The sequence below is a fragment of the Diadema antillarum genome, unplaced genomic scaffold (assembly GCF_040938485.1).
Source record: "Diadema antillarum isolate AM-2024a unplaced genomic scaffold, OU_Dant_1.0 seq00000372_RagTag, whole genome shotgun sequence".
Lineage (NCBI taxonomy): Eukaryota > Metazoa > Echinodermata > Echinoidea > Diadematoida > Diadematidae > Diadema > Diadema antillarum.
This window is the reverse complement of record NW_027271372.1, coordinates 75,268-102,851: the sequence shown is the minus strand read 5'-3', so window position 1 is coordinate 102,851 and position 27,584 is coordinate 75,268. Positions and strand designations below refer to the sequence as shown.

The window sequence follows — 27,584 nt, the reverse complement described above, 5'->3', positions numbered from 1 at the left end:
TTCCCCGTGATGCCGTTTACTTTGCTGCCGATGTGATTGATAGAAAGGAGAGGCTGTAATAACTCGGCGATGCATCAATGTATGCATGTGCAGTGTCAGAACATGTGCAATGCAAGGTGTTATTAACTCACTTGCCCAGAGCAATGAAAACATACTGTTGGGCAAGTAAAAGGGATGGGCTTCTAGCCGGAATACCTATTTTAGGCAAATGGGAGAAAAATTCATATTGCGTGTAATGGTACGTTTGTATTAGTAGAGATGCACAGGTTTCCGAGTAGCTGTAGTTTCTACAAATTTTGCGTGTGATAAAAATGGACCCTAAAAAGAGCAGTGCACTCCCTGTACTGGCCCCATCATACATATGTATCTAATTGCACATTGGTAGGCATACAACTAGTATTTAATGAACATGTGTGGGGCCCTGTTTATTGAGTTGGTGAAAGTAATTTGGCATAGGATGAATGAATGAATGAATGAATGAATTAATGAATGAATGAATGAATGAATAAATGAATGAATGAAAATGAATAAACGATAAAAAAAAATATTGACTTGAGGTCTGCTCATGTGGTCCCACGTTCAGCACAGTTTCCTAGTTTAGTGCTTAATTTGACATTCGTATTGCAATGTGTTCTTTGTTACATCAGTACTAACTCATCTCAGTGACGAGTTCAAGTTTAGTTTGACTTTTATATCACAGTGTTCTCTGCTCAGTAGTGTCTACAAATGCTGTAGCCTCTATCCTCGTGAAAAGATTATAAAAGACAACATTCTGATATCACAATTGAATATGTTGTACGTCATTCTGTAATATTCCTTCCTGTAGCAGCTAATTCATAGTGCATTTGTCGCTCTGGTTTGGAGTGCTGTACACACATACATGTAAGTTTGCAAGGAAAATTTTTTGAAAGACAGGTTTTTGGTAGGTTATAGCAATTTCAAATGGTGTGTATAATGTCAGAAGCAGATAACAATTTCTGTACCTTTTAGCAGATATGACAAAGATAATTACTTATGTTCGTCTTGGTCTTTGTTGTTTTCTAGATGTTACAAGTCGGATGAATGAGATCTTGGGACTAGCCAGGTCGCGACCCCAATGACCCGTTGCCATGGCGGCATGTTTCTGCATTCGTCTCGGCAAAGAGACGGTGAAGACGCTGGACTTCCGGCACTGCGACCTGCACTTCGTGCCGGAGGAGATTGTGGAGTACGAGGACACGTTGGAGGAGCTGTACCTCGACTCCAACGACATCAGAGAGTTGCCCCGGGTGAGTGACTCATTCTTCAAGGGTGCCCTCATAGTCAAGTAATATGCTGCTGGAGAGTAAATATTTCTCTATAACACTATAAATATTCACGGCATGAAACTTTTGCGAATAGGAGCCAACTGCCTTTTTCGCGGTATGAAACTTTCATGAATTGTTACTGGCAGTCAATTCCATTGAGTAGACAAGAACTTTTGCGTGCATTTTTATGTAAGACTGTATTTCATTACAATCATACACAACACAATATCTCTCTGCACTGATGCAGTTTTTCTCTCACTCTGTGGAGCTGATCATACTACCCAAACTGACTTGGACAAGTAATAATAACAATACTGCACAATGTACATTTTTTAGTTTAAAGGGATGATATAGTAATGGTGGAGATGAGGATTGAGCTTTAAATGTTTTGCGAGATACCAAATGGTACCAAGAAACCACTTATGAAATGTTACAGAGTGTACCATTCTAAGAGGAATTCAAAGTTTATTTGATGAAAATCGGTTTTGAAATTGTTGAGATATCCAAAAACAAAGTAAAACAAAGTGATCGTATAAACAACAGTGAGTCCCACACACCTTTTATTAGGATCGCTTTGTTTTGGATATTATATCTCAGCCATTTCACAACCAATTTTCATCAAATAAACATTGAATTCCACTAGGAATTACATTTTGTACATGCTCTTTCATATTTTATTAGAGGTTTCTTATCATCTCATCAAAGAAAGTACATGTAAGAAACCTTTGTTGAGATATCCAAAAACAAAGTAAAACAAAGTGATCGTATAAACAACAGTGAGTCCCACACACCTTTTATTAGGATCGCTTTGTTTTGGATATTATATCTCAGCCATTTCACAACCAATTTTCATCAAATAAACAGTGAATTCCACTAGGAATTACATTTTGTACATGCTCTTTCATATTTTATTAGAGGTTTCTTATCATCTCATCAAAGAAAGTACATGTAAGAAACCTGGGGCCAGGTCTCAACTAAAACTTTACGTACAGTACCATTCCTTTAACCTCTTCTGCATGTGATCTATCTAGTACAATACATCACAGGTACAATGTACATGTATACAAGGCTAACAGTACAAAATGTACACTATTGCTCTTCAATAGTACAAGTGTAATTAACATACTGTGTATTGCTGTGATGCTGGGAATGCTGAATTTTGTTGTGATGACCTGCAGAGAGGATACAGTATGAAAGAAAAGGGAGAGAGAGAGAGAGAGAGAGAGAGAGACTAGATTGGGCACTGTAAAAATTGCTGGAGGCCGTCTTTGACTCATCACTATAATGAGGTCAAAAATCGACTTTCTGGTATTTTGATAATTTGTCACTCCCTTTGAGCACAATTGGCCTGCAAGGCTATTTTGCTTGCATGATGCAGCACAGCAAATTTTGTCTAGTGAATACATGTATTTTAGTATTAAAATGCTGTTGTAGGAAATATTATGTGTACATTGCAATTGCAGTTGCAACTGTGATTGTGATCATGATTGTGATTGCGACTGTGATTACGATTATGATTATGATTAGCATGATTGTTGTTGTTATTGTATCTGTGTGTTTCCAGGACCTGTTCCACTGTCTGTTGTTGAGGAAACTGGGAGCCAGTGACAATGAGCTGGTCACTATCCCCAGCGCTGTGGCTAACCTCATCAACCTGGAGGAGCTGGACATCAGCAAGAATGGTCAGTAAGCAAACTGGACATCAAGAAAGTGGTCTCTGCTTTCCCAAGTCCATCATATCTTAGGATCGAATCATTGGAAGATTTTTCAAGGGCTACGAGCCCTTCGTTGCCCTCAAAATTGATGCAATATCTTGTGAAGAGCAAAACTTACCATTTGATTTCCCGAAGTCATAAAGATATTAAAACAGCAAATTAATCTTGAGCTTCTTCTCTAATCTGCGGAGAGACAAAGAAACCAATTACAAAGTAGATATTAGAATTGTTTGGAATAAGTTTCCATTCCACACACCTCTCCCCTAGAGGTAATATAAAAGTTATCTCCTTTGCCTTATCATTGTAAACAGTTGCAGCTATGAATACAAGTCAAACTTATATTGAATGAGTCTTTGGTTCCAGCCAGTCAAAAGTACATATTGTGAGAAATACTTGTTTATAGTTCTTTTGTTGGAATAATGAAAAATGAAAATGTGCTTGATATAATTTACCACAATAGCGTTGAGATTCTCTATTAGATAGATATGGGACACCCATGTAAAAAGAAAAAAAAAAGAAATGTTTTGTTAGGCAGGAATCAACTATTGGAGCAGTTTCATTGTTGCAGGGGGCTTTAGCCAGGAATGCATGTATGAAGCAATAGTTTGGAGTTGGGGATTGACTTGTTTTCCCTGCTAGGATGTCAACTTGCATGTGAGAGCTACAGTGGCATTTCTGACATCTTTTTTTCCCCACAAAACAGGGATCGTTGAACTTCCAGATAACATCAAAAGCTGCAAGAAACTCGCTCTTGTGGAGGTCAGCGTTAATCCTCTCGGGAAGTAAGCAATGTGTTACCTTTATCATGCATCACCAAGGAAATTTTCACACATTTTTGCACAGTATGCAACCAGCGCAAAAAAAAAAACATGCAAATTTTTTCATTATTGTTTTGGTTTTTTATGTTTGTAGTCTCTTTCATGTTCTTGACTTCTGTAGCATGAGTGAATTTGCTGTTGTAATGCAGACCAGTTACCTTTGACAGTATGTGCACTTATTTGCTGTGGCATGGGAGAGCTGTTTGAAGTGCTCGCTACATTATTGAGCCCATCCATGAAATTGAGAAGAAACAGAGTTCATCTAAACCCGACCGAGCGTGAAATACCAATCGTGCTAAGATTTCCACCCTTACAGTGTGTTGTGCCTTGTCTTGTTTTATGTATGGTGTATTCTTGGGGTAAATTAAGCCAACTGCAGACTATTTTCAATGTCACTGTCCCTACAAAGCACATTGCATACAGTATATTTGTCATTTTTACAATGACAGAAATTATATAGATTCCTGAGTGGTTTGAAGACATGTTGGTGTGGAGTAGTGTGCAAATTGGGAATTCTGAACTCTTATAGAGGAGTTGAGTAGTTTGTGACACTGAGCCTTACACATTGTGTGATAATCTCCTGTGTTGAGCTTGAGCAGATGGTCTACCTTTCCAACACGTTTGATTCCCTCTCTAGTGTGTGCCTATCCCGTGTTCACAGTTTAGGTTATTTGAAATAATGCAAAATAAAGCTGTATCCCGATTGATTAAATTTCTACTCTACATATTTCTATCAAATACAGTGTGATGCAACGTTTACATGCATATTGATTCATATTTATACATAAATATTGTTCCTTGTCCTACTTCAGTTGTACAGTAGGTTAACAACAAGGCATGTATTTGTGTGCAGCATACAAGTTTTACCTTTGCCTTTGACTCTGAGGACCACAGGACTGGAGGATGTTTTTCCAAAATTTGTGCAAATTGTTTTCTTCGAGTTCCTGTGTGAATTCCCAAAAGGACGTCTGAGTCAATTCCATATATATGTCCCATTAATCTGGCTTAAGCCCCACATACTTGTACCTGTTGTGGTTGCTTGGTAACTGTTTGAAACATGCCTCAGTGGACCGTAAACCTCCATGTAATTAGATGCATGAGCCTTGCTGTTTGATCATGAATGCTAGTTGGAGTAGTGTGTCGTGAAATCAAACATGTTGATTTTGCTAAATAATGTCCAACATTTTTTTTTTCACTCCAGAGAGAGAGAGACTAGTTTGATATAATTTGAAACTCTCTTTAGAAGAGGAAGAAATGAACTGGATTTATGTCCTGAAGAACCATGCTATGTTAGTTTATGGAAAGATGTGGATGAACTTTGAACATATTGAAGAAGTTCAAGGGTCAGAGTGAGGTGTTTTGTTTGTTTATTTGTTTGTTTGTTTTTGTAAGTACAACCAACAGTCCTCATTTGATTGTTGATAATGTGTTTATGTGTATATTCCCAGTAGGTTGTGTACTGTGTGAAAAATCTGCGTATAGTAACTCATGTTTATATGTGCTGCCTTGGGTGTGTGAACATCTTTATAGTGTATACTGCCTTTGTGGGTAATAACATTATTCATGCCTTGAGTTCCAGTCCTCCTTGGTCTGTTTCCCATTTGGTCTAAGGCAAGAAGCATTCAGCTCTTTAACCCTGAAACTGAGCCAAAGCTAAATCCTCAAGTCTTAACCTTTAACCCCAGTGCCAACCCTTCAGCTTAATCCTTCACCACCAAGATCAACTGTCAAATAAACCAAATAGATGTTGAGCCAGTGCTGGTGTACCCAAGGTTATGTCTATTTGTAAATCATTTCTTGTGCTATAAAAACCATCCCCTCCTACTGTGCACATACTGTACATGTAAATGCCTATTTTGTTTTCTTATCTGTATGCAAATATTTTACAGTTATTCATGTAATGATCAAATTATTGACCTCATTTGTCACCGGTTTAATGTGCCTGAATAATTCTCTGAGCATTTTTCCCTTTCCCTCTTCCTCACTCTCTCTCTCTTTCTCGCTCTATCTCTCCCTCTCACACACGCTCTGTCTCACTTGCTCGTTTGCACACACACACACACACACACACACACACACACACACACACACACACTCACTTTCTCTCTCTCTCTCTCTCTCTCCCTTTCTCCATCTCCCTCTCTATTGTCCTCCCGTTGCCAAGGTTACCGGAGGGCTTCACCCAGCTGATGAACCTGACCCAGCTCTACCTCAACGACACGCTGCTGGACTACCTGCCCGCAAACTTTGGCCGCCTCACCCGACTCAAGGTCCTGGAGCTCAGGGACAACAGGCTCAAGGCACTCCCAAAGTAAGTTTCCTCTTTCCCCCCTCACTGATCAGAAGGTCAGAGGTTCAAATCCCAGTAGACATGACTCTATAGTTAGAGCCCCTTGCTCACATTTGCAGATTTAAAAAAAAAAACAAAACACCCAGCTTTAGTGCTTCACAATGTAGTTCTAAAATGTGAGTTAGGGATAAAAAATAACTAACATGAAAATGTTACTCTGTATAATCAATGTAAAATATTGGCAAATATTCAAAATGTGAAGAATTTTTTTTTCTTTTTTTCAAAACTGTTTCTAGAGTAAACCGTCACCATCATTTTTTTAGAAAATAAGTGAAATACCCGTATGTATGCGGCTTTATTGCAAAATTTTTTTCTGTTAGGGTGTTGTGATACAACTGAATTTTAAATATAAGCATCAAATATGATAATTCAAACATTTTTTCAATCACTGCACCCAATGTTAAGTACATTGTAGTGGCTTTGATGTCTTCTCATATGTGCATGTAGCATTCCTCAGTGCTCTGATGTTACAAATGAAGATTTAATGCAAGTTTCTGTGCTCACGAATCTGATTGGTTGAGACCAGTGCTGAGTATGACTCTCGCTGGATAGCTCTCTTTCCCAGCTCTTTATTCAGTATGACTCGAGTTTGTGTTTCAAAAAGGTGTTGCATAGGAAGGAGTTAGTTAGTTTGTTTGTTTGTTTTATACAGTTGAACCTCTATTATCCGGCCTCCCTTTATCCGGATCTCTCTATTATACGGACGCAATCTCGCCGTGATTTTTTCTTTTTTAATATAATTACGGGAGGAAAGGGGGATTCCCAACTCCATGAGAACTCCTACACAAACACACATGAATTACATATACTTGATACATTTCTTAATAATTATTTAGGTAAATCATCCCAAGAATTTATAAAAGAAAATGATTTCATTCTTGCAAATACAAACCTCTATTTTGGGGTCTGTTACTGAGTGTAGCAATGAAAAGGTTGCAGTATACACATTACTACATGTGGTACTATAATCAATGGGCTACATCAGTACATGTGTATGTATATGTACATGTATAAAGCATTGAGTCTCCCGTATCCGGCCAAATCCCTTATCCGGATGAGCCCCAGTCCCGACTTGTCCGGATACGAGAGGTTCAACTGTACTTATATTATTGAAGTCAAAACCATTGTGCATCATTATTGTACATCAGCACCACAGCATGGGTTACTTGCTACCAAGTTGACTTGTACATCAGCCTAAATCATATTTGTGTTGGGATATCTTTATTATCCTTTGATGCAAAGATTTCATTTGTGTCTTGTTTGGCATATTCACAGTCACTAATGTGGGGGAATTACACATACTATTTTGCCGACCATAAGACTTATTGATGCTTCTTTTTGAAGTTGTACACCTAATGCCACAGATAATAGGGTTGGCCAATTGCATGCCAAAAAACTCAATGATTAATCAATCTTTTGTCATTACATTTGCATGTCATTGTCATGTTTCTGTGAAATGAAATGAAATGAAATAGAATTATGATTGTGATCATGATTATTTTCATTCATCTTTTTTTTTTTCTTCTCCCTTGTTTATTTTGCAGATCAATATCAAGATTATCTGAGTTGGAAAGATTGGATCTTGGGCAGAACAGCTTCAAAGAGATTGTAAGCAAAACTTTGTAGGATTCAGAATACTGCCAGTATTGATCCTCTCTTTCCACTGTGAAAAAAAAAACAACACCCACAAAAGTATTATGTTCCTTGTGTTCCCTTTGTACATTGGGACCAGTAGCGTTTATTTGTTCGGTGCTTTTACATGCCAAAGAGTTGAAAGAGGTGGGGGGGGGGGGGGGGGGGGGTAGCACATGAATTATGAAGAAATAACTTGAAATTGTGAAACACAGCATTCATGCTATAGTGCAGATGCATCTGACAATTGAGTAGACTGGTTGAATGCATGGCATTTATGTGCTGCTTGTTTTTCTATTCTGTTCCACTCCCATTTGTCACATGCCATGCTAAACTACGGTGTACATGTATGCTCACTCTTTTTACCCTTTTGTATTCCATACAATGCATTGTCTACAATTCGTGGTATTTTGTAGATAGAAGTGATGTGTGGGATTTAAATCATTTGAATTCTTTGTTTGCTTGTTTGTTTGTTTGTTTCAGCCTGATGTGATTGGCTCGCTCACAAGGCTGACCGAAGTCTGGATCGACGCCAACAAAGTCATCCATTTGCCCAGTGTAAGTGAGGAGTTTGTCTCCAGCGTGAGCATTCAGTAAAGCTATTGATTTCATTTCCGTCAAGCCAGTAGATGGTGTTATGTATGTATTGTAATGGGATTAAGATGTGAGCCAAGGTGTTATGCTAACAGAAAAGAATTGTTAATGTAATTTGCTTTGTCTATTTCGATGTTGCTGTTTAGATTAACAAGGAATGTGTAAGAAGAGAAAAAACAATTCTGATGATGAAAAATGTTTTTACTTCAAATGTAGCAACCCCATGCTAATCCATTGCATGGCTACTTAATTCAGGTAGAATTGCTCTAGAGACATTTCAATATTTGCAGCATATCAGCCAGTTTTTGCGAATAATGCATCCCACATGGTAGAACCTTAGTTTCCATTGCTCACTACATTATTTGTGAAATAAGGCATTCCTGTTCCTATTGCCACATTGATCATGCAATATGGTTTTCCCATCCCATTTGCAATCTTTTGAATGCATCTCTTGTCTAAATGGCAATTTTTTTGTTTTCTCTTTCGCATACTGGAACAGTATGTTTATTTTATCCAACAAGACCATTTTTTGCCCTTCTTACAGCATCACAGATCAGACAACAGTGAGAAAATTCCTACTCTAACAGATGAGATAGCTTGCATACTGTGACTACACATCAGTAACTGGGACAAAGTGCCTTCCAATAAGTTAAATTTGAAATATTGTCTTTTTTCTTGTTTTCTTTACAGTCGTTTGGTAACCTGACATCTCTGGTGTACTTTGATGCCTCCTGTAATCGTCTTGCCCACCTCCCCACCGAGATGGGCAACCTGCAGAGTCTCACAGACCTCCACCTCTCCAAGAACTTCCTCCACCGTCTGCCAGATAACATCGGTAAGCAGTCACGCGATCACCGTCAAACCTACTTCCACAATCATGGACACCATACTGGTGTAGGCCTCCCCATATAGAGCTCATCTGAGTGGCCTGTGCAAGCTGCAATCTCTCACTCAAGTGGCAGTCACTCGAGTACCATTGTACAGCATAACATTGCGTTCATGGCTTCATGGCATTCATCTCTCTGTGAAGGATATGTTGGTAGTGACTGCAAGTGGCAGCTTGCATTCAAGGAGCAATCACTTGATTACCACTGCACAACTTTCATGGCATGTATCTCTCTACATTAGCAGTGAAGAGCCTTCACAAGTTGTGGTTATATACCAAGGTATCTTGGAAGTACAATTTGTAGCATTCACATGGTTGCGATCATATGCATTTTACATGTATGGATTTGCAGCCATTGTCTCTCTACAGCACATTTGAGTTGCCTTTGGTACTAGCGTTCACTTGATCGCCATTTGTGCATTGTGCATTCATTGGTTCATGGCCTGGGTCTCTCTACAGTCAGACTTTGTAGTCCTTGCAAGTGGTAGTTTCTCGCAGAGGTCACCACAGGGTAGCATTTACATGATATACCATCGTGAAGCCACACATGCATTCAAGGTTTCATGGACTTTATAGTCTGTACAGTGGGACTAGGTAGCCCTTTGCAAATGATAGTGTTTTTTTGTTTTTTTCGAAGTTAACCTCAAGGTGTCACTCACATGATTACTACAATGATACCATATTTTATGCATTCATTCATTTAAGCCACGATTACCATCATGAAACCACATGTTATGCATTTATGGGTTCATGGCCTTTGTAGTCTATATGGTCAGACTTGGTAGCTCTTTGATAGTGTCTTTCCAAGTTAATCTCAAGGTATCACTCACATGATTACTATCATGAAACCATACTTCATGCATTCGTGGGTTCATGGCGTGTGTGTCCGTCTCTGCAGGCCACCTGAGAACGAGTATCAGGGGACGATACAAGTGCTGATTGTTTTTACTCAGTGATTAAGCAATGTTTTCTGCATTCATGGGTTCATGCCCTGTCTCTAACTCTACGCAGGCCAGCTGAGCAGCCTGACGACGCTGAAGGCGGACTGCAACCAGCTGTCCTCCCTGCCAGACCTGATGGGGGGACTAGAATCCCTGGAGGAACTGATCCTCAGTGCCAATGACCTGGAGGAGCTCCCCCCGAGCATCGGACGCCTGCGCAGACTGAGGCACCTTAACGTGGATGAGAACCTGCTGATGAGCGTCCCTCCTGAGGTACGTGTATGATGGCTGGCTCGCTTTTGTGGAAAAAATCAGCCACTTTTTCCACACACATGAACCACATTGAAGCGTGGGTTCAGATCCCATTTTGTGGAATTAGTCTGGTTTCTAACAGACTGCCAAGTATAAGCCACTTTTAAATATGTCAATTACATTTAACATGCTACGCTTTCTGTAACAACATGAAAGCAAAGTTACACTCTTCAAGAAATTTAAATGACTTATTGATACTTTTGTGAGAGGATTTCAGATCAGATTTGAGAGGTAAACATTTAGCTTGCCTTAAATAGGCAGATCAATTATGACTTGTATAAATATTGCATTTCATAGTCACTCTAAACCTGTGAAGGAGGTGTATTAGTTTACATAGTGATTACTCCATTTACTTGAAAAGCATCATGATGCTACCTAGACAGTGGTATGTTGCTGTTTCACCTTATCTGAACATGCATCGCTGACTTGCTGGGTTATAAATACCCACCTATCTAATGCAATAGTAATGTATTTGACACAGAAGACCTTGCTGTCTGTCAGTTTGTAAGTCAGAGTTGCGCTCTGACTTCTGTCATCTAATCTTCTCCCACAGCTGGGGAGCTGCAGCAGCATCACGCTGCTCTCGCTGAGGGGCAACTTTCTTCAGGTCCTGCCCGACGAGATCGGGCACATCTCCAGCCTGACGGTGGTCAACCTCAGCAACAACCGCCTCCAGTGCCTGCCATTCTCCTTCACCAAGCTGAAGAACCTCCAGGCCCTGTGGCTGTCGGAGAACCAGGTAAAATGGGGCTTGCATCCTTATTCATAGATAGTACTGTATACACCATTTATGTTTAGCAGGTCTATATTTTGTGTGTGTGAATCAGAACTACCTGACAATTTCGCGAGTGGTTAAATTTGCAATTGTGGAGTACAGTAATGAAGGGAGCAATGTATGTGTGCATGTCACTATCATGTTGAGATCAGAGTTAATGATTATGTGTTTTGTACTATTTGCGAATAGCACCCAACTCGCAAAGTTTGCAAAAATGAAAACCTTGCGAAAGAAATGGCGTATACGGTAGTCTAAACGTGGAATATTTCCCAGCATGGGAATTTTCACAAAGTGCCTGCTCTGCTGAATGAGCGTGACGATAAGAACATGCAGATATTGGAGGGAGATGTTAAAATGTGTACAGAAGTACCCTTGCCAGTGAAATTATGAACGAGAGAAGTTCATTGAAATTCGCTCAGCATGAAAAATTGATTGTGTGAATACATGTATTTCCACTTTGTACAGTGTGCTGGGGCTTAATCCCTGTCTCCAGTTTTGATGTTCACTTCTCCACTGTGATTTACAGAAATGAACTGGTGCTCTCACTAACTGAGTGATATGTGACATCCCATGAAAATTACAGTCATTAGTATTGGAGCCAGATACATTTTTGCGAATGCACATGGGTTTAGGTCTTATTCATGGGGCCAAAATTTGCAGAGGTAGTCTCTATCAAATTCATGGGTTAAATTCAGTCTGCGGACTTACACAAGTGCTCAGTGTTTGATGTCTGTTAGCATACAGTCTTGTACATGTCATGTCATGCGCATTTCTGGGGTCAAAATGAAATAAGTTTAGAAGAATTGAATTCATTCAACAGTTAATATTATGGGGGGAGTCATGCTTTACATGATCATCTGAGTTTGTATGTGCCTAAAAAAGGAAACATTCTTGTCATGTTGAGTGGCACTTATATTGCCGTGTCACAGTTACAATGTTATTTTGTAAAATCCTGTATCACAAAGGACCATGTTTTCATAGTTTTTATAAAAATGTGGAGACATTCTATTGATTTTTGGAAAGTATTTACCTCTTTCTTTTTTCTTTGTTCTTTTTTTTTGTCCTGCTTCAGTCCAAGCCCTTGATCCCTCTCCAGTCAGAGGTGGTTGACCAGTTTGGAACCCGGGTTCTGACATGTTTCCTGTTTCCACAGCAACCACAGGACTATGATGAAGGTGAGGCGTGACCATCAATAGGATAGAGACTCCTCAACTTTTTTGTTGCTTTACCTTTTTGCAAGTCATTTGTTTTGCTGTGATAATCCTACGACTCTTAAATTATGAAAGGTAAAGGATGAAATGCAAAATGAGATGCAATATTATGATTTTGCAGTCACTGTTTGACAAAGTGTCTCAATTGCAAACTTAATGTACAAGTAGTTTGAGTCTCTTTTTAGTGCTGAATAACTTTCCTGCATGTATGTTGATGTGTGATATATACAAGCAAAATATTTTATTGACTGTGCAGTGCTTGTCTTCTCCATAATGTACAGTATGTAATCATTTTTTTCCACTTCTCATCTGGATGCATAGATTCATATTTGAGTGAAGGAGAGAGTTTCCACCAGTCTGTATGGGAGCAGGAGAGAACCAAGAGACAGCGGATTGCCTTCGACGTGGCCGAATCAGAGAGAGAGGTACGGTAGCGGGCTCGTGATTCTGGGGTTTACTTTTTCAGTGAAGAACTCGTGATGGGATCACTGAATGATAGTTTGATTTTAGTGTCATTCTACATGAACAGAAACTATAACCTATCTCACCAAGAAGAGAAAGTAGCTTTAGCTGTAGTATTCAGTGCTTTGGTAAAATACCAATGTGACTTTACTCTGGGAAGACTTAGAACCGTAGGCTATATTTCTTAAAGGTAGGGAATCCCATTTGCATGCCTTAAATGAAGAGTTGTATAAATACAGTGGTATGTTGAAGAGAGTATCATTTTAGAAACTCCCATAAAGTATTGAAAGTGGAAGGTAACATTTAGTACACTTTTTTTGACCGTTAGATTTTGAATTGAATTTTTTTCGGGGCTCACCGTAAATTCCAGTACATTACTAGGCTACCTTTGCAGACCCATGTACTGCATGTGTGTCCATCATGTATATTTTGTGAAGAAAGTTCATCAAAACTTACAAACATTTCTATATACATTCTTGCCACACACTCTATATGTTATTACATCAGCTCTTATACTTTTAGATTTGTGTTTATAGATAAAAAAATACAGAAGACTGCAACAAAAAGGCTTAAGTGTGGCTGACACACAGAACTACTGAGTAGTTGAGTTTTGTGCATTATTCAAATTGTAGATAACTGTTGACTTCCACATTTCTCAGCAGTGGCCTAAACAAGTCCCAGTTAGTCCCCCGAGGTTCATATTTAATGTTTTGCTGCATTTTGGGAGGTCTGTAAAAGGTATCCCCTACCTTTAAAGGGAAGATAAACCCCAAGAGCAATGTGGATTGAGTGAAAGCAGCAACATTAGTAGAACACATCAGTGAAAGTTTGAAGAAAATCAGACAATCGATGCAAAAGTTATGAATTTTTAAAGTTTTGGTGTTGGAACCGCTGGATGAGGAGACTACTAGAGGTTATGACGTATGAGTTGACAACAATACCAAAAAAATATAAAGAAAATACAACAAAAATCCATTTTTCATGAAAATTACAAATTCCATCAACTTGATATTGACATATGTTAAGGGTAGCAATTATTCCCCCTGCTTTCTGAAAGCGGTTGGTCCATTGCTTTGTCATAATTCTAGAAAAGTGAATTTTTGTTGAATTTCCTTTATATTTTCTTTGTATTGTTGTCCACTCATACGTCATATCCTCTAGTAGTCTCCTCATCCAGCGGTTCCAACACCAAAACTTTAAAAATTCATAACTTTTGCATCGATTGTCCGATTTTCCTCAAACTTTCACTGATGTGTTCTACTAATGTTGCTGCTTTCACTCAATCCACATTGCTCTTTGGGTTTACCTTCCCTTTAAGCCGTTGAAGACGAGTCCCGAGTGTACTCAGGCAAGTGTCTATTGGAAATGCATGTTGTAGCAAAATCAGCCTGTCCTCAATGGGTTAAGTTTTATTTTCTTTTCTTTTTTCCTATAAAGAGGGCAAGGCTAGCCATAATTATCAATAATTAATCAAACACATTCCCTTTGTTTTGGATTATTCTGCTTGGGGATACATGTAGTAGGCTCCAGCTTGTATCATAGCATCATGTTTGTCTGTTTCCATGCAGTTTCTTCTGCTGATGTTTGTGTTGAATGTGACTTTGAAGTCCAAGCTGGTGCTGAAAAAGTCATTGGCAGGATTTGCATAGGAGGGTCGGCACGGATGAAGAATGTTGAAGATGTTCCTTTCTTCATCTGCTTGTTACCCTCCTCCAGTCAAATTCTCTTAGACAGTTCTCTGCTTGTGAATGACAGTATATTTTTTCCCTCCGTCAGCATGCAAATACAGCGAGGTCCACCACACCCTACCCCAAAGAGACCATCAGACCCAGGTTCAGGATGGGCGTGGTCTCAGCCACGCCCAATGGCCACATCCCCTCCAAGAGACCTCATCTGGCAGACAGGGTCCACAGCACCCACATGGAGCTGTTGCCCAGCAAGCCATCTGTCGATGTCAGGGTGAGTTGTTGAGGTCAAGTTCGAGGAAAATTGGACAATCCATTGAAAAGTTGTGAATATTTAAAGTTTTGGTGCAGCCATTGCTGGATGAGAAGACTTCTAGTTTGTGACGTCACATATGGAAAACGATAGTCTGAAAATACAAAGAGATTTTAAGAGATGTTAAGGGTAATATTGTTCCCCATGCTTTCTGAAAGAGGTAAATTAACTGCTTTTTCATTGTGGTAAAAAAGTGAAAATATGTTGAATTTCCTTTATATTTTCTTAATATCATTTTTCATACATAATGTCAGAAAGTGTTGGATTACCCAGCAATGGCAGTACCAAAACTTCTTCTCATCCAGTAAAATTTTAACAATTCATAACTTTTTAACAGATTGCCTGATTTTCTTCAAACTTTCACTGACGTGTTCTGCTAATATTGCTGCATTCACTCAACCCACATATATGTTTGGGTCTCATTCTCTTTTAATGTGTCAGGCAACAACTCTCCCCTGTGCCTTTATTATTATGTTGAATATGTTATCATATGGAGGTTAAACAAGGAGGTTAAAGTCATACATACATGAAATCGGAGATGGTTCTCTTTCCTAAATTGTATGCCAACCTCATTTCAATTCTTCAGAGTCCCCGGAGAGTGAGAGGGAGGCGAGAGATGGAGCTGGATGGGATTCGCATCAGGGAGGCAAAGGTCACGCGACCCAAGTCACCGGGGTCAGCCATGAGTGACAGCCTGCACCTGTTTCAAGCTGACAAGGTAACTTGTTGGAAACCAGTGACTTCTGATCTGTCTATTTTTTTTTTCCAGTGCCACAGCTTCTATATTTGAATCATACTCATTCTATCCCTCAAATTTCCAGAGCTGTAACTGTTTGGGTACACAGTATTTGAAATCAATACGTTTTCACTGTCAGTTTTAAACCGTACTACCTGTAGTTGCACCAAGACCAAAAATTATTCATGACATGTTTCAGAGCTATTCTGTTAAGAGAGTGATAATGTTTGACTCACTTGGCAAGATATCTACAATTTGTTGTTCTTGTTATTTATGATGGAGCGTGTGTAGTTGATGTATTAACAAGAGTTGAAACAGGTATACTGGCAAATGAAGCAGATTCACAACTGACAAATTTGTTTGCTTGCAGGAAAAGCGGGCCAAGGATAAGGCAAGGATCCGTCGCACCTCGAGTGCTGACAGCGATGCCGAAAATGCCTCTCCACGGAGCAGCAAGGGATTCTTCAAGAAGGTGAGTTGGTCTTTTTTAAGCTTGCAAAGAAGCGTGACCACATTTGAACCAGCCAGGATAATAACGTCTTGAGATAAAATGATTGGCACTTAATATGAACAGAATATCAAGCATAAGCATCAAAGAAATGGTAGTACTGGTAATAGCAATGATGATGGTATAGATATGCCCAGTCATGTAGATGGCCTTTACTACATCTTCTCTATTTCTTGTATCATTGGTGTCTTTCGTGCAGGCCAAATCTGACCGGGGAGCACACAGCGACACAGAGGTCATCGACCCGGAATGGACACCCAGGAAGAGCAACATGCGGCGGTCACTGACCCTCGACCAGTCCCTGGGTCAAGAGGGAAACTCCCGAGTGGCTGAGTACAGGAGTCATGAAGCCAACATTGGCAGCCCGACTGGCCAAAGTAACAAAAATATGTATGCCCATCAGAATGGACGTATTAAACAAGGTCATGTTGATGACACAGACTACAGGACAGTAGAGAGTGGACATAGCAGGAATGACCATAGGTCATCAGAGAGGAGGGGGTATGAGAGTGACTACGTGGAAGGGAGGAAGACTATAGTCGGGGCTGACCCGGAGGATGGGGTGAGGAGACGGCCGAGAGGTGAGATGAAGTATCACGGGGATGACTTGAGGAGGCATAGTCTGACTCGAAATATGAACGCAGACCCTGCCAAGCTGGGCGACACACCCACCTCAAGTAAGGAAAACGTCAAGGGAAGGCGGAACGCCCAGAAGCCCCGTTCTGGATACGGCACCGATCCGGAGCTCGAGGAACTCTATCACAACTCCCTGGAGCGACGCTCCGGAACGAAACATCAACCTGCATACCAGACCCCACCAAAGAAAACAGGGTACAATGTGGCTGGACCAAACAAAGTTGCTGCTGAAAGTCAGGGAAGTGAACACAGAAACAGTAAAGCAGTAAGCAATCCATACTCTGGTTATGGGACAGATTCGGAGGTGATGGCGTACACAGGTTTACCGTTTGATAGTGCCCCGTCCACGAGGGACCATGGGAGATCTTCCAGGGGGGCTCAAAGAACTTTGGAGAGACAGAGTAGGATGTCGAAAGAACAGGGATACCACATGGATTCCAATCCAAGAAATAGTGCTGCTCCTGGGAGGGACCATGAGGTGGAAGAAAGAGACAAGAGGACTGAAGATGCAGAGGACGAAGAGTTACAATGGGTCTATCCAACCTTCTCCCCAGAGCAGTCTGCCAAAGGGCATGAGGAGGAGCAAATGCCACGAAGACAACTCACAGAGGAACCCAAGCCAGGCTTTTCCCGGCACCATGCCCGCAATCATCCCGTAGAGCTCGGTCGCATTGCAGTGGCCAATGCCAGATCGGAGGGACACTCCAAGGAGGCAGAGATCGGGGAGCACTCTTCCAAAGATGAAACCGACAACCAGCAGACACTACAGTGGGACATCTCAGAGATTCTCGGCAGCTCCAGTCAGACTGGTGGACAGAGTGGCACGGATACCCCTGCTGCCTCGCCTCAGAAGGGTACAAGGGATGACAGTGACCAAAGTGCAGATAGAAAGGGTAACAAGAAAGTGAAGTCCTCCACTCCTGAGGATGTAAAACAAGTGAAGAAAGGTCTTGTTGTGATTGATCTTCCAGCACCAAAGGCAGATAATGGTGTCAAGGTTGTGGAGGGACAGATGAACAACCTTAGAGTAACACCTTCCAAACAAACTGTCCATGAGGAGCACAAACCTCCTCCCACATATTTCAGAAGGAGAGATCCAAACTCACCACTACCTCCAAGTCCAGCAGACAGACTTTACATTAATCCACCACCATCTGCCTCCAGTCAGAAGAACAACCCCAGTCCCTCTCCTCTTCCAGGCCACTTCCATCGTCAACGACAAACAGATTCCCCCGTGCCAACTCAAGGAAGTAGATTCAATTCAAAAGGCTCTTCATCAGAGACCAGCGCTGCAAACAGGATTCCCAGTGGATTTTTACAAGATGACCAAAGGCACCATCCAGAAAGAACTCCCAGCAAGGAAACTCCACTGTCTGGCCAGCCTGCCAAGCGGGGTGCCATTCCGAGCTACGAGGAAGCCCTGAGACGCAGGAGAGAGAGTCTCAACAGAGAGCAAGTCAAGGCTTTCAACTCCCTCACTGGGTTCGGACCCAAGGTGCAGTCGAGGCAGACTGACCACGCGGCTGTGTCAAATGACAATATCCATGATACAGAAGAAAGAGGTCGATATGTGACAACTCAGAGAAGCAATACCAGTGACAGACTCGGCAACGAGAGGGAAAGACCTCCAGATGATTACGAGAGTGTAGATGATTGGTATCCGGATCCCGAGTCAGCCGACCATGAGGTGCAGGGGCAGCCTCATGACAGAGAAGCACATCTGAATCTGAATGATGTGCACAGGGGAGCAAGCCCCGTCAAACACTCGGACAGCAATGAAAACATTATCTTACCTCAGGGTCAAAAGTTGAGCATCAAAGGTGCACCCCAGATGCCAAACTCTAACCATGATAGATGGAACAGAGTGAATCCCCACACTGAAGGAAATGCAACAAGGTTGCCTAGGCAACAAGATCAGGGTGATGAGAAATACCTCCAGTGGGACTTGAAGAGATACAGGGATGAGACTGACAACGCTGGAAAAATTGAGGCTGACGTCAACAGGAATTTTGTGAGAGGGCAGTCCCCTGTTCCAGATTATGCAGCTCACAGGATAACACCTTACCAGGATGGTCACCTAGCAACCACAAGAGGCAGACCTCCTCCACCAAATTATGGACACCAGGCTTCCCCATCTCCTGCCTACAGGAGAAAGGGGAATGCCCCAGAGTACCCACGATCGAGGGACTCTTCCCTGGACAGGCAGGCTGCTCCGGACCCTCGCTCGCCGCAGGACGCAGCCCACAGGCATGCACACGGCGGAGGGCACGGCCAGACGCCCATGCAGGAATCTCCTCCGCCTTACAGGGGTCATCCTGCCAGGAGGGATTCTTCGGCCGAGAGACTGGCCGACGGCACCCGCAACTCCCCAGATGTGAACGAGGAGAACTGGAGGCAGCATCTCCTGGCCAAGCTGGCCAAGAAGAATAACATGGGACACGCACATCAGGTAAGCATACCATCTTTCCTGCTCATTTGACATTTATTTTCCTGATATAAAAGGCAGCACACTTGTAATTCAGTTGAGTGCCATCAAAGCAGATGGACATCAGTTTTCAGAGACAATGAAGAATATTCAGACACCTGTCAAAAAATCTTTGCAAATGTTTCGTGAGACACGCATATGTCACGACTAACCTCCAGCCACACTCCCAAACAATTTTGTCAAAACTTCCTTTGCATTTTCGCTTTCAAAAATTTTGTGATGTGTGAGAGGCAGTCTCATTGTGGCAGTACTAGAGATTTCCTTGATATTATTTGATTGAGTGCCGTAGTAGCACTACACTTGCCAGACTTCTTTGTTTACACACACAGGTGGATGGCGCGCCCAGACTGGAATTTTGATACGTAGTACTGTGCCAGAAATCGTCAATGTTGTGCAATGCAAGTTTGGGAGAAAAACTCTTTAATTTTTTTCTCTGAGAGTCCTTCCTCTGATTCATTCTGTACCTCTCCAATTATTGGGTCTGTCCATAGTCCATAAGACTGAGGTGTACGTTCCTCATCTCATGATATGATGATTTGGCGTGCCATGGATGTCATTCTGGCCTTTTACCTTGTGGAAGTGTAATCAATGAGGGGATGACTAACTCTGGTACTAACATTGATACTAATATAAAGATTATTTATATACTTCATCATACTTTTATGTTAATTCTTATCTACAGTACTTTTTTATACACTGTATGTGAAGAGTTTTATTGCAAGATGGTCTAAGTGCCATTTTTACACATTTCAAAGTAAGTCCATCATCGGATAGAGCAAAATTAAACGTTTCCAGAAATACCTCACTTGTTATATAACAAGGAATATTCTAGAAGTTATGATTAAAAATATCCTGTATTTTCTTATTATTTTCTTTGTTTTTTAGCAGCTTTCAACACAAATATATCAATGTAGCAAGAATAGATTTAGCTTATTTTGCGATAAAACTCTTCATGTGTATTTATGTGCACACATAATTTTATATACATGTAGTATGTATCAGTATGTGCTTACAATATCTTTGCAGAGGTTATAAAGAAAGGGTCAAGACTAAACAGCTTTACATAGGGGCAATGAGACAATACTACATGTACTCATTGTCTTAATGAAAGATGATTGGGGGGAGGTAGTGGAATTAGATGATTGTGCTATGAAAAGACTGCTTCAGTCTGTGATTGCTAATCTGTTCCGCCGCAGACGCCCATTTCGATCCGCTCTGGTGGTGGCCACCCCGCCACCGTCCAGAGTAGGCGGTTACAGGTCTTGAGAGCAAGAATGCAGAATGAGATGGTAAGTCTCATACCTCCAGAGTGTTCCCCCCCCCCCTCATCTCCCAACCCACCCCATCCCCTCATTTCCCATCCCAACCCCTATCTCCCAGCCCAAACCACACCCCATCCTCCATATCCACTCTCCACTCAGCACCAAAATTCCTCACCTAGTCATTGGTTGTGATTTTGCACCCATGTTGGTTTCTTCCTGCGTAGAAGATAGAGATAGCAGTGGGTTTGTGAAGATATGGGTAAAGATTCTTATGCCTAGTTCAGTTGTATTGGTGGTGGGTCAACTAGCCTACTCTTCTGTTTGTTGTCGTTGTGGATAATAAATATTGCACTGACTAAATTGAAATTTGTTGTTTTATGTGTTGTCACCACTTCACTTTACAATTAACATTTATATATTTCTAACATTCATTAATAACTTCTCACTAACCTGGCCCACACCATGCGAGAGTTTTAGTGTGTGTCATGAGATTGATTTTTTAATGTACTCAACAAAACTTTTGCAGTGTTTTGTCACACTAATATTAAACTTCTCCAAAGGGAGAAGAACAAGAAGAAAAAAACAACAACAGGTATATGTTTTCATGTCAGGGAAAATGCTTATGTGATAAAAGCGTAGCCAGCCGATTGTGGAATACGGGATGCCGGTATGAGCGTAAGCTTTTCTGTCCAAGGAGAGTTACAGTAAGGCTCAAAGTTTGTCTATAATGTCATCAGCAGTTAAAAGCTGATAGGGGATAGGAATTCATCCATATCAAGAGTCGTAGAGTTACTCATGAGCTGTGTGAGACATGTTACAAACAAGCTTAGAAATGTACAAGCTGCACTGCATTTTTTTTTTAATGTCACATGGCTCTCATTTGTTTTTCTCTTTCCATGCAATTGACATCACTGAATCAGTTGTGCTCTCAGAATTCTATCAACTTTCTTTGCCTGCTATCACCTTTTTGATTAATTTTCAGTGTATTTTCTTCTCTTTATTTATTTATTTATTCATTCATTTGTTTATTTATTTGTTTGTTTATTTATTATTATTATTTTGTCGTAGTTATCTCTTCGTAGTGAAGTCAAATGCCTCTAACGGTTGGAGGAGGATATTCACAGATAAAATGTCTGTTATAATTCTCCAAAATTAGCTGCAAGTGATGTTTTTTTTTCGCTGTTCCCCCAAATAGTTTCTGTTTTGCAGAAAGTATATTGCACTTAGCATCTTTAGATACTTGCTGTTCTTCCTTTTGAACAAAGTCTTTGTCCATGTACTTGTATAATAGCATCCCTCCATTTATTACGGCTGATTATTTTTTCATTCCTTTCTTTCTGTTACAAGTTAGCAACCTGAGATGTGAAGGGGGATTTGCAAAAGCAATGAATGAATTTATGCCTGCTTGAATTTATGTGGTTGGCTTAGTAAAATTGCACCCTGTGCATAAAAGATGATTCCTTGAGAGTCATTAATGAAAGGAAAACAAACAACAAACAAGTAAACAAACAAACAAATATTACAAACATTATCCACTAGGTGAGATGATGATAAAATGCAATCACAGAGGAGTTGAGCATGACTATGAATACCATTTTCCCTAATATATACTTTGTAATCATATTGTGTTTCAGAGGTCCAGTGATGATTGCAGTGATGATGTCTTCCATACCCCCGTCCTGCCATCACGCTCTCCAGCGGGACCCCACCCCCACCAGAACACCACCAGGCACCACCAACATCCATCCCAACCTCACCCCAACCACGCCCCTCACCTGGAACAGACAGAGGGATCCCTGCATCGACACCCCCACTACCACCCGTCGCCCCAGAGCCACGTCTACTCCACTCCACCAAACTCCATACCAGAGGACCAGGGCAGGAGAGGTCCTCCACCCAGTTACCATAGAGACGAGTCCCCGCCCACCTATGGCAGACCACCAGCACAGATCGTGGAGCAGATGAGTGTAGAGGACTTGAGAAGAGGTAGGCACCTGGAGGCCCATGGATGAGTTAGACTAGATGTGATGATCTTTTCAGTTATTCTGATGTTGAGACTTTTGTCGTAAATGACGGTCTATCCTGAACAACCTTCCACAACTGTACCTCACAACTGACTCAACAAAGTGTGGAACTTCCAACTTGAACTCATTTACTGTACAGGGTAATAATTGCAATGGTTGAAAGAGAGAATTATCGTGTGTCATGTGTAAGTACAGAGAGAGGACGCATATTACAGGGGTATGTGCTTATTTCCAACATCCTTCCTTCTTTATTCATCCATATCCAGGCATTCAAGACTTCTTACAGTCCACACTGCAACTATAAGTTTAACCCTAATCAGGCTGGGGGGGGGGCAGAATCCGCCCCCCCCTCGACGTTTCGCGCAATATCTTCGCAGCGCGATAAGCTCCCGCCGTGATGTTTCATGACTTTTTTCTTTCAAGTATCGCGCAACTTTTGAGACCAAAATTGTTGCACCCGCGCGTACCGTTTTGACGTGACGCCCGTTCGAAAAAAATTTGTCAACCCCAAAATTGCTCCAAAACGTGTTTTTTTGTACAAATCCAATGCAAATTGTGTTTTTTCAATTAATTCACATAAAAATTCATATCTTGACTTAGAATGGACGAAATTAATTTATTTTAGTATAATAAAGCTTCGAAAAATGTCTGTGACAAATTTTGGCCGAAAAACAAACAAAAACAAAAGGTCGAAAAACATAGAAATACAAAAGAAATTCCAAAAAACAATCAAATACATAAGAAATCAATTTCGATACAGATTTTTTTTTATCCTATGTCTCAGGAGAATGATACAAGAAACATTTTTAAAAAGAAATTAGCTTAATTAGAGCATAAATAAGTGATTTAGAGCCCAAAACTGATTTTATGCATAAATTACAATGTAATTAATTAATATAAAATATAAGAAAAATTTTACGGAGAAAGCAACCATACATTTTGATAGTATACGTCGTGGGCGTCGTGTGTGCCGATTTTCGGCACGATCACGCGTTCCATAGGCGAGATCTGAAGGGGGGGGCGGAATCCGCCCCCCCCCCCCCCCCCCCCCCCCAGATATAGCATAGCCAAAAAAGCCCAGCCTGATTAGGGTTAACTTTTAAAACCTCTCAGTGTCAAGAAATAAAGATAATTCTGTTTGCCAGTTACTGCATATCTTATTATGCACGAATGTCTCTTTTCATAATCTGCCTTAACGTTCCTGTGTGTCTTGTATATCTGCCAGGTACACCACCTGGTAGCTCCGGTAGCTCCACCACGGGAGGCAACGGGCGTGGCTTTGCCCCCTCTCCCAGCCTGCAGAGGCGGCTGCATCCCTACCAGCAGACCCCCACCGGACCCTCCCAGTCTCCCCTGCCGATGAGGAGGGCAGATCCTGATGGTACAGGAGGACCAAAGAGAGTGAGTGACTCTTGTACATCACAAAGCAGAAGGGAAATCCAAATTTTATGCCATTTTTTTTTTTTTTTGGTGGGGGGGGGGGGGGTCTTTCCTATTACCAAAAGTAAAAGCTTACTGCTTCAAATCCTAAATTCCAAGCTGTCTCTCTCATAATCAATAATGCAGTTTGATAACAAGTCAAATTCAGTCTTATTTTGGAAAAGTGGTATAATGTACATATCATTATACCATATACATGTATCATAGACTACAGATTTATCTAAATAGTCCGTGCCATTAAATTTATATGCATACTTACCCATGAAACTGCAAAAACTGATATTCAATATTGCATTTCTCATAGATGAGTTCTTTTGAACAGATGTTTTTCACTAAAGCTTACTTAAGAATTTGCAATTCATGATTACACACTCTCTCCACAAATATAATCCTCCCTTTTTATGCCTCCGCCACGAAGTGGTGCCGGAGGCATTATGTTTTCGGGTTGTCCGTCCGTCCGTCCTTCCATCCGTCCGTCCGTCCGTCCTTCCGTCCGTCCGTAATGAGTTTTGTGGACAAGGTAACTATCAAAACCTTTTGAGGTATCGTAATGAAACTTGGCATGTATGTGTATTAGGGATGAAATTGTGCCTATCAACTTTTGGGTGCATATGCTCTAGGTCAAAGGTCAAAAGGTCAAGGTCAAATACATAGAATTTCACTATTTCCATCATATCTTTGCAATACCTGAAGATATTTTTCTTGAAACTTAGTGTATACATGTATTAACCAATTAAAATTCTCTGGTGAAAGTTTGGGTCATGAGGTCAAAGAGGTCAAAAGGTCAAGCAAAAATATTAAAACTTTACCTTTTTTCTCTGTACCTTGGAAATTGTTCAAGGTCTCTTCATGGAAGATAGTATATATACATGTACTGACTGGCAGTGATTATCTAGAGAATTTAGGGTTCATGGGGTCAAAGGTCAGGGGTCAAAGGTCAAGGGCAACACTTCAAAATTTTACTATTTCCCTCATATTTATGCAATGCCAGCAGGATTGTTTTATTTTACACTAGGTGTATGCATGTTTAACCTAATAGAGATTCTCTGGAAAGTTTTTTTTTTCTTTTGTTTTTGCCTCTAAGGTCAAAAGGTAAAAGATCAAGTGAAAGTGCTGAACTAAGTTTTTCCTCCATATCTCGGAAGTGGCTCAAGTTATCTTGAAACGTACTACATATCTATGCATCTTCTGCCTAACAGTGATTACATGTATCTTATGAATTTTAGGGTCAAAGGCCAGATGAAAATGGTAACAATTTACTATTCAATACAGAAATTGCACTTTTTCTCCATACCTTGAAAATAACTCCATGTATAAACGTATGAATGGGTCAAAGTCAAGTTAAAGTCTGTAAATCCCATTATGGCGGAGGCATACCAGTTGCCATAGCGACATTTCTAGTTTATGATGATTTTCTTTTTTCATTAAAATGTAGGTGATTATACCATCAAATATTATTTAAAATAAATCTCTTGATGATAGAGATAAAGTACAATCACAGTCAATGTCATGAGCCACTGGCTTAATCATATAAATTGGTAGTTTCAGAAAAGAATAAAATTTGTTTAAGAAACCATTTGTTTCAGGTTCAAAGGATGCTACACCCATTATTCACTCATTGCCTGAAGCGTGATTATTCACACGTTCAACCCAACAGATCCCCGTCAGTATTTACAAGAACCCTGGGTTGGGATTCAGCATAACAGGAGGCAAGAATTCACCGGGCAACCCTTACCATCCCGAAGACATGGTGAGATCCTTGATTACTGTATACACCATACATTCAGCGAGTCAAATTTTTCGCAAATCAGGACTTCCAGACAACTTTGTGAGTGTTTTGATTTGTGATTGTAGAGTACAGTACTGAATGGAGAAATGGATCCGTGCACGTCACAATCCTGTCGGGATCAGAGCTGATATTTTCGCGTTTTTATTAATTCGGGAATAGCACCCAACTCACAAAATTCATGAAAATAAAAACCTTGCGAAGTATTTGGCATCTACAGTATTCCTCCAAACATTGTTTTTGCATTGTGGAATTTGTCCTTCACAGAAGATGTATTCATTATGATGTAGAAAATGCATCCATGTTGAGTGACTAGCATAACCATCAGTATTTTCTCAGCAACCCCCCTTCTTCCCCAAGGGGCCGAACCCTTTCCATACTTATTCACCTAGCAGCACATCCTCCAGCTTACTTTCTTAAAACACAGATGTACCAAACTGATCATCAGTCTACAGTGATTAAGGATTAAGAAGATTCCCTCATCCCTTTGGAATCACCGTTACAGCTCTGTCTGAGTGGATTGTCTTACTATACGGGTTTGGGGAATTAACCAAATGCTGCTGAAATAGCTTCCCAAGATTTAGCTGAGTGCATGGGCAAACAAAAGTGCTAATGTTTCAGAGAATATGGTGTCTAAATGTTCTGATTCCTTGTACTTAATAAGGGAAAATAGCGTTCCCCTAGGAAAGCAAGGATATATTCATAGCATAGAAAAGTACGTGGAAATGTGCATGAAGAGAGAAAGACGAAGGAAAAGAAATTGTTAAGTTTGTTAGAAGGAAGGACAGAGCAAACAGGAAAACGAATTGTCTAAAATATAAGGAAAGTGGAAGTTTGAAATGCCGTGGGAAGGCATCCAAAGAATCTTCCACTAGCTATCACATGATCACATTCATCCAATCGCTGACTGGCATTTGACTAACCTATATACCGTGATGTAATGAAATGTGAGATGACCATTGAGTAATGATTGTCCCCCCAGGGCATCTTCGTGACCAAAGTCCAGCCGGACGGCCCCGCCGACCACCTCCTCGTCCCCGGCGACAAGATCTTGGAGGTCAACGACCGGGACTTCCTGGACATCGACCACGAGGAGGCGGTCACCATGCTGAAGATCAGCAATCCCGTTGCCATGGTGATTAGCAGGGAGACGTGATGGTATCCAATCCTCATCAGGCCGATTCACCAAAGACGTGAACTAAAACCAAAAATCCCAACTCGATCCCGAAGTATTCCACCATGTATGATTCAAAGCTCAATATTCAATATCACTGCCATGTAGTGTTCAGACCAATTGTATGATGTTCTGATTCTGTTTTTATCGATCATGGAAAACAACGTTGATGATTCTGGTCACTCATTTATTAGTTTTTAACCTTTCAACTAACATTGTATTTTCTCAGCAGATGTTTTGTTTGTCAAACTTTGAAGGGAAATCATTATGAAAACAATTGTTTTCATTCTGGGGAAAAAAAACAACTATCGTGTTCCCTCAACATTCCGTCGTATAAAAGTGATGTAAGACTAGTTGTTTTTAACTTGATTTATCAGTGATGGTATTTAAAATAGTATTTGTTTACTCTAAATCTGCTTCCAAGTTGTTTGGTCACCTTGAATGGTCAGAAGAAGGTGAAGATTCCCCAAAACCTTTTGATCACGTGACCAATGATGGGATTGAGCATATTACATATGTAAGTTTGGTTCATGCAAATCTGTGATTTAATGAT

General features: G+C 40.7%; 1 protein-coding gene across 1 annotated transcript; it reads left to right on the top strand.

Annotated features, from left to right (window-relative positions):
* Positions 1–1,059: 1,059 nt before the first annotated feature.
* Positions 1,060–27,043, top strand: LOC139731443 (uncharacterized). The gene is made up of 20 exons (XM_071642326.1): positions 1,060–1,268; positions 2,851–2,968; positions 3,705–3,783; positions 5,984–6,130; positions 7,714–7,777; positions 8,285–8,359; positions 9,086–9,230; positions 10,293–10,495; positions 11,088–11,273; positions 12,382–12,484; positions 12,842–12,945; positions 14,759–14,941; positions 15,567–15,698; positions 16,087–16,188; positions 16,424–19,309; positions 20,542–20,634; positions 22,242–22,593; positions 23,857–24,032; positions 25,729–25,821; positions 26,840–27,043. The coding sequence occupies exons 1-20, from the start codon at positions 1,110–1,112 to the stop codon at positions 27,011–27,013; spliced, it is 5,574 nt and encodes a 1,857-aa protein (XP_071498427.1). The 5' UTR covers positions 1,060–1,109; the 3' UTR covers positions 27,014–27,043.
* The last annotated feature ends 541 nt before the right edge of the window (positions 27,044–27,584 follow it).

What these genes read in the sequence shown, in the direction of transcription:
- LOC139731443 (XM_071642326.1), top strand. Translation starts at nt 1,110, where the DNA reads ATGGCGGCATGTTTCTGCATTCGTCTCGGCAAAGAGACGGTGAAGACG. An exon ending in AGCGTTAATCCTCTCGGGAA is followed by an intron (nt 3,784 to 5,983) that starts GTAAGCAATGTG and finishes CCCGTTGCCAAG; the next exon opens with GTTACCGGAGGGCTTCACCC. An exon ending in ACATGGGACACGCACATCAG is followed by an intron (nt 19,310 to 20,541) that starts GTAAGCATACCA and finishes GTTCCGCCGCAG; the next exon opens with ACGCCCATTTCGATCCGCTC.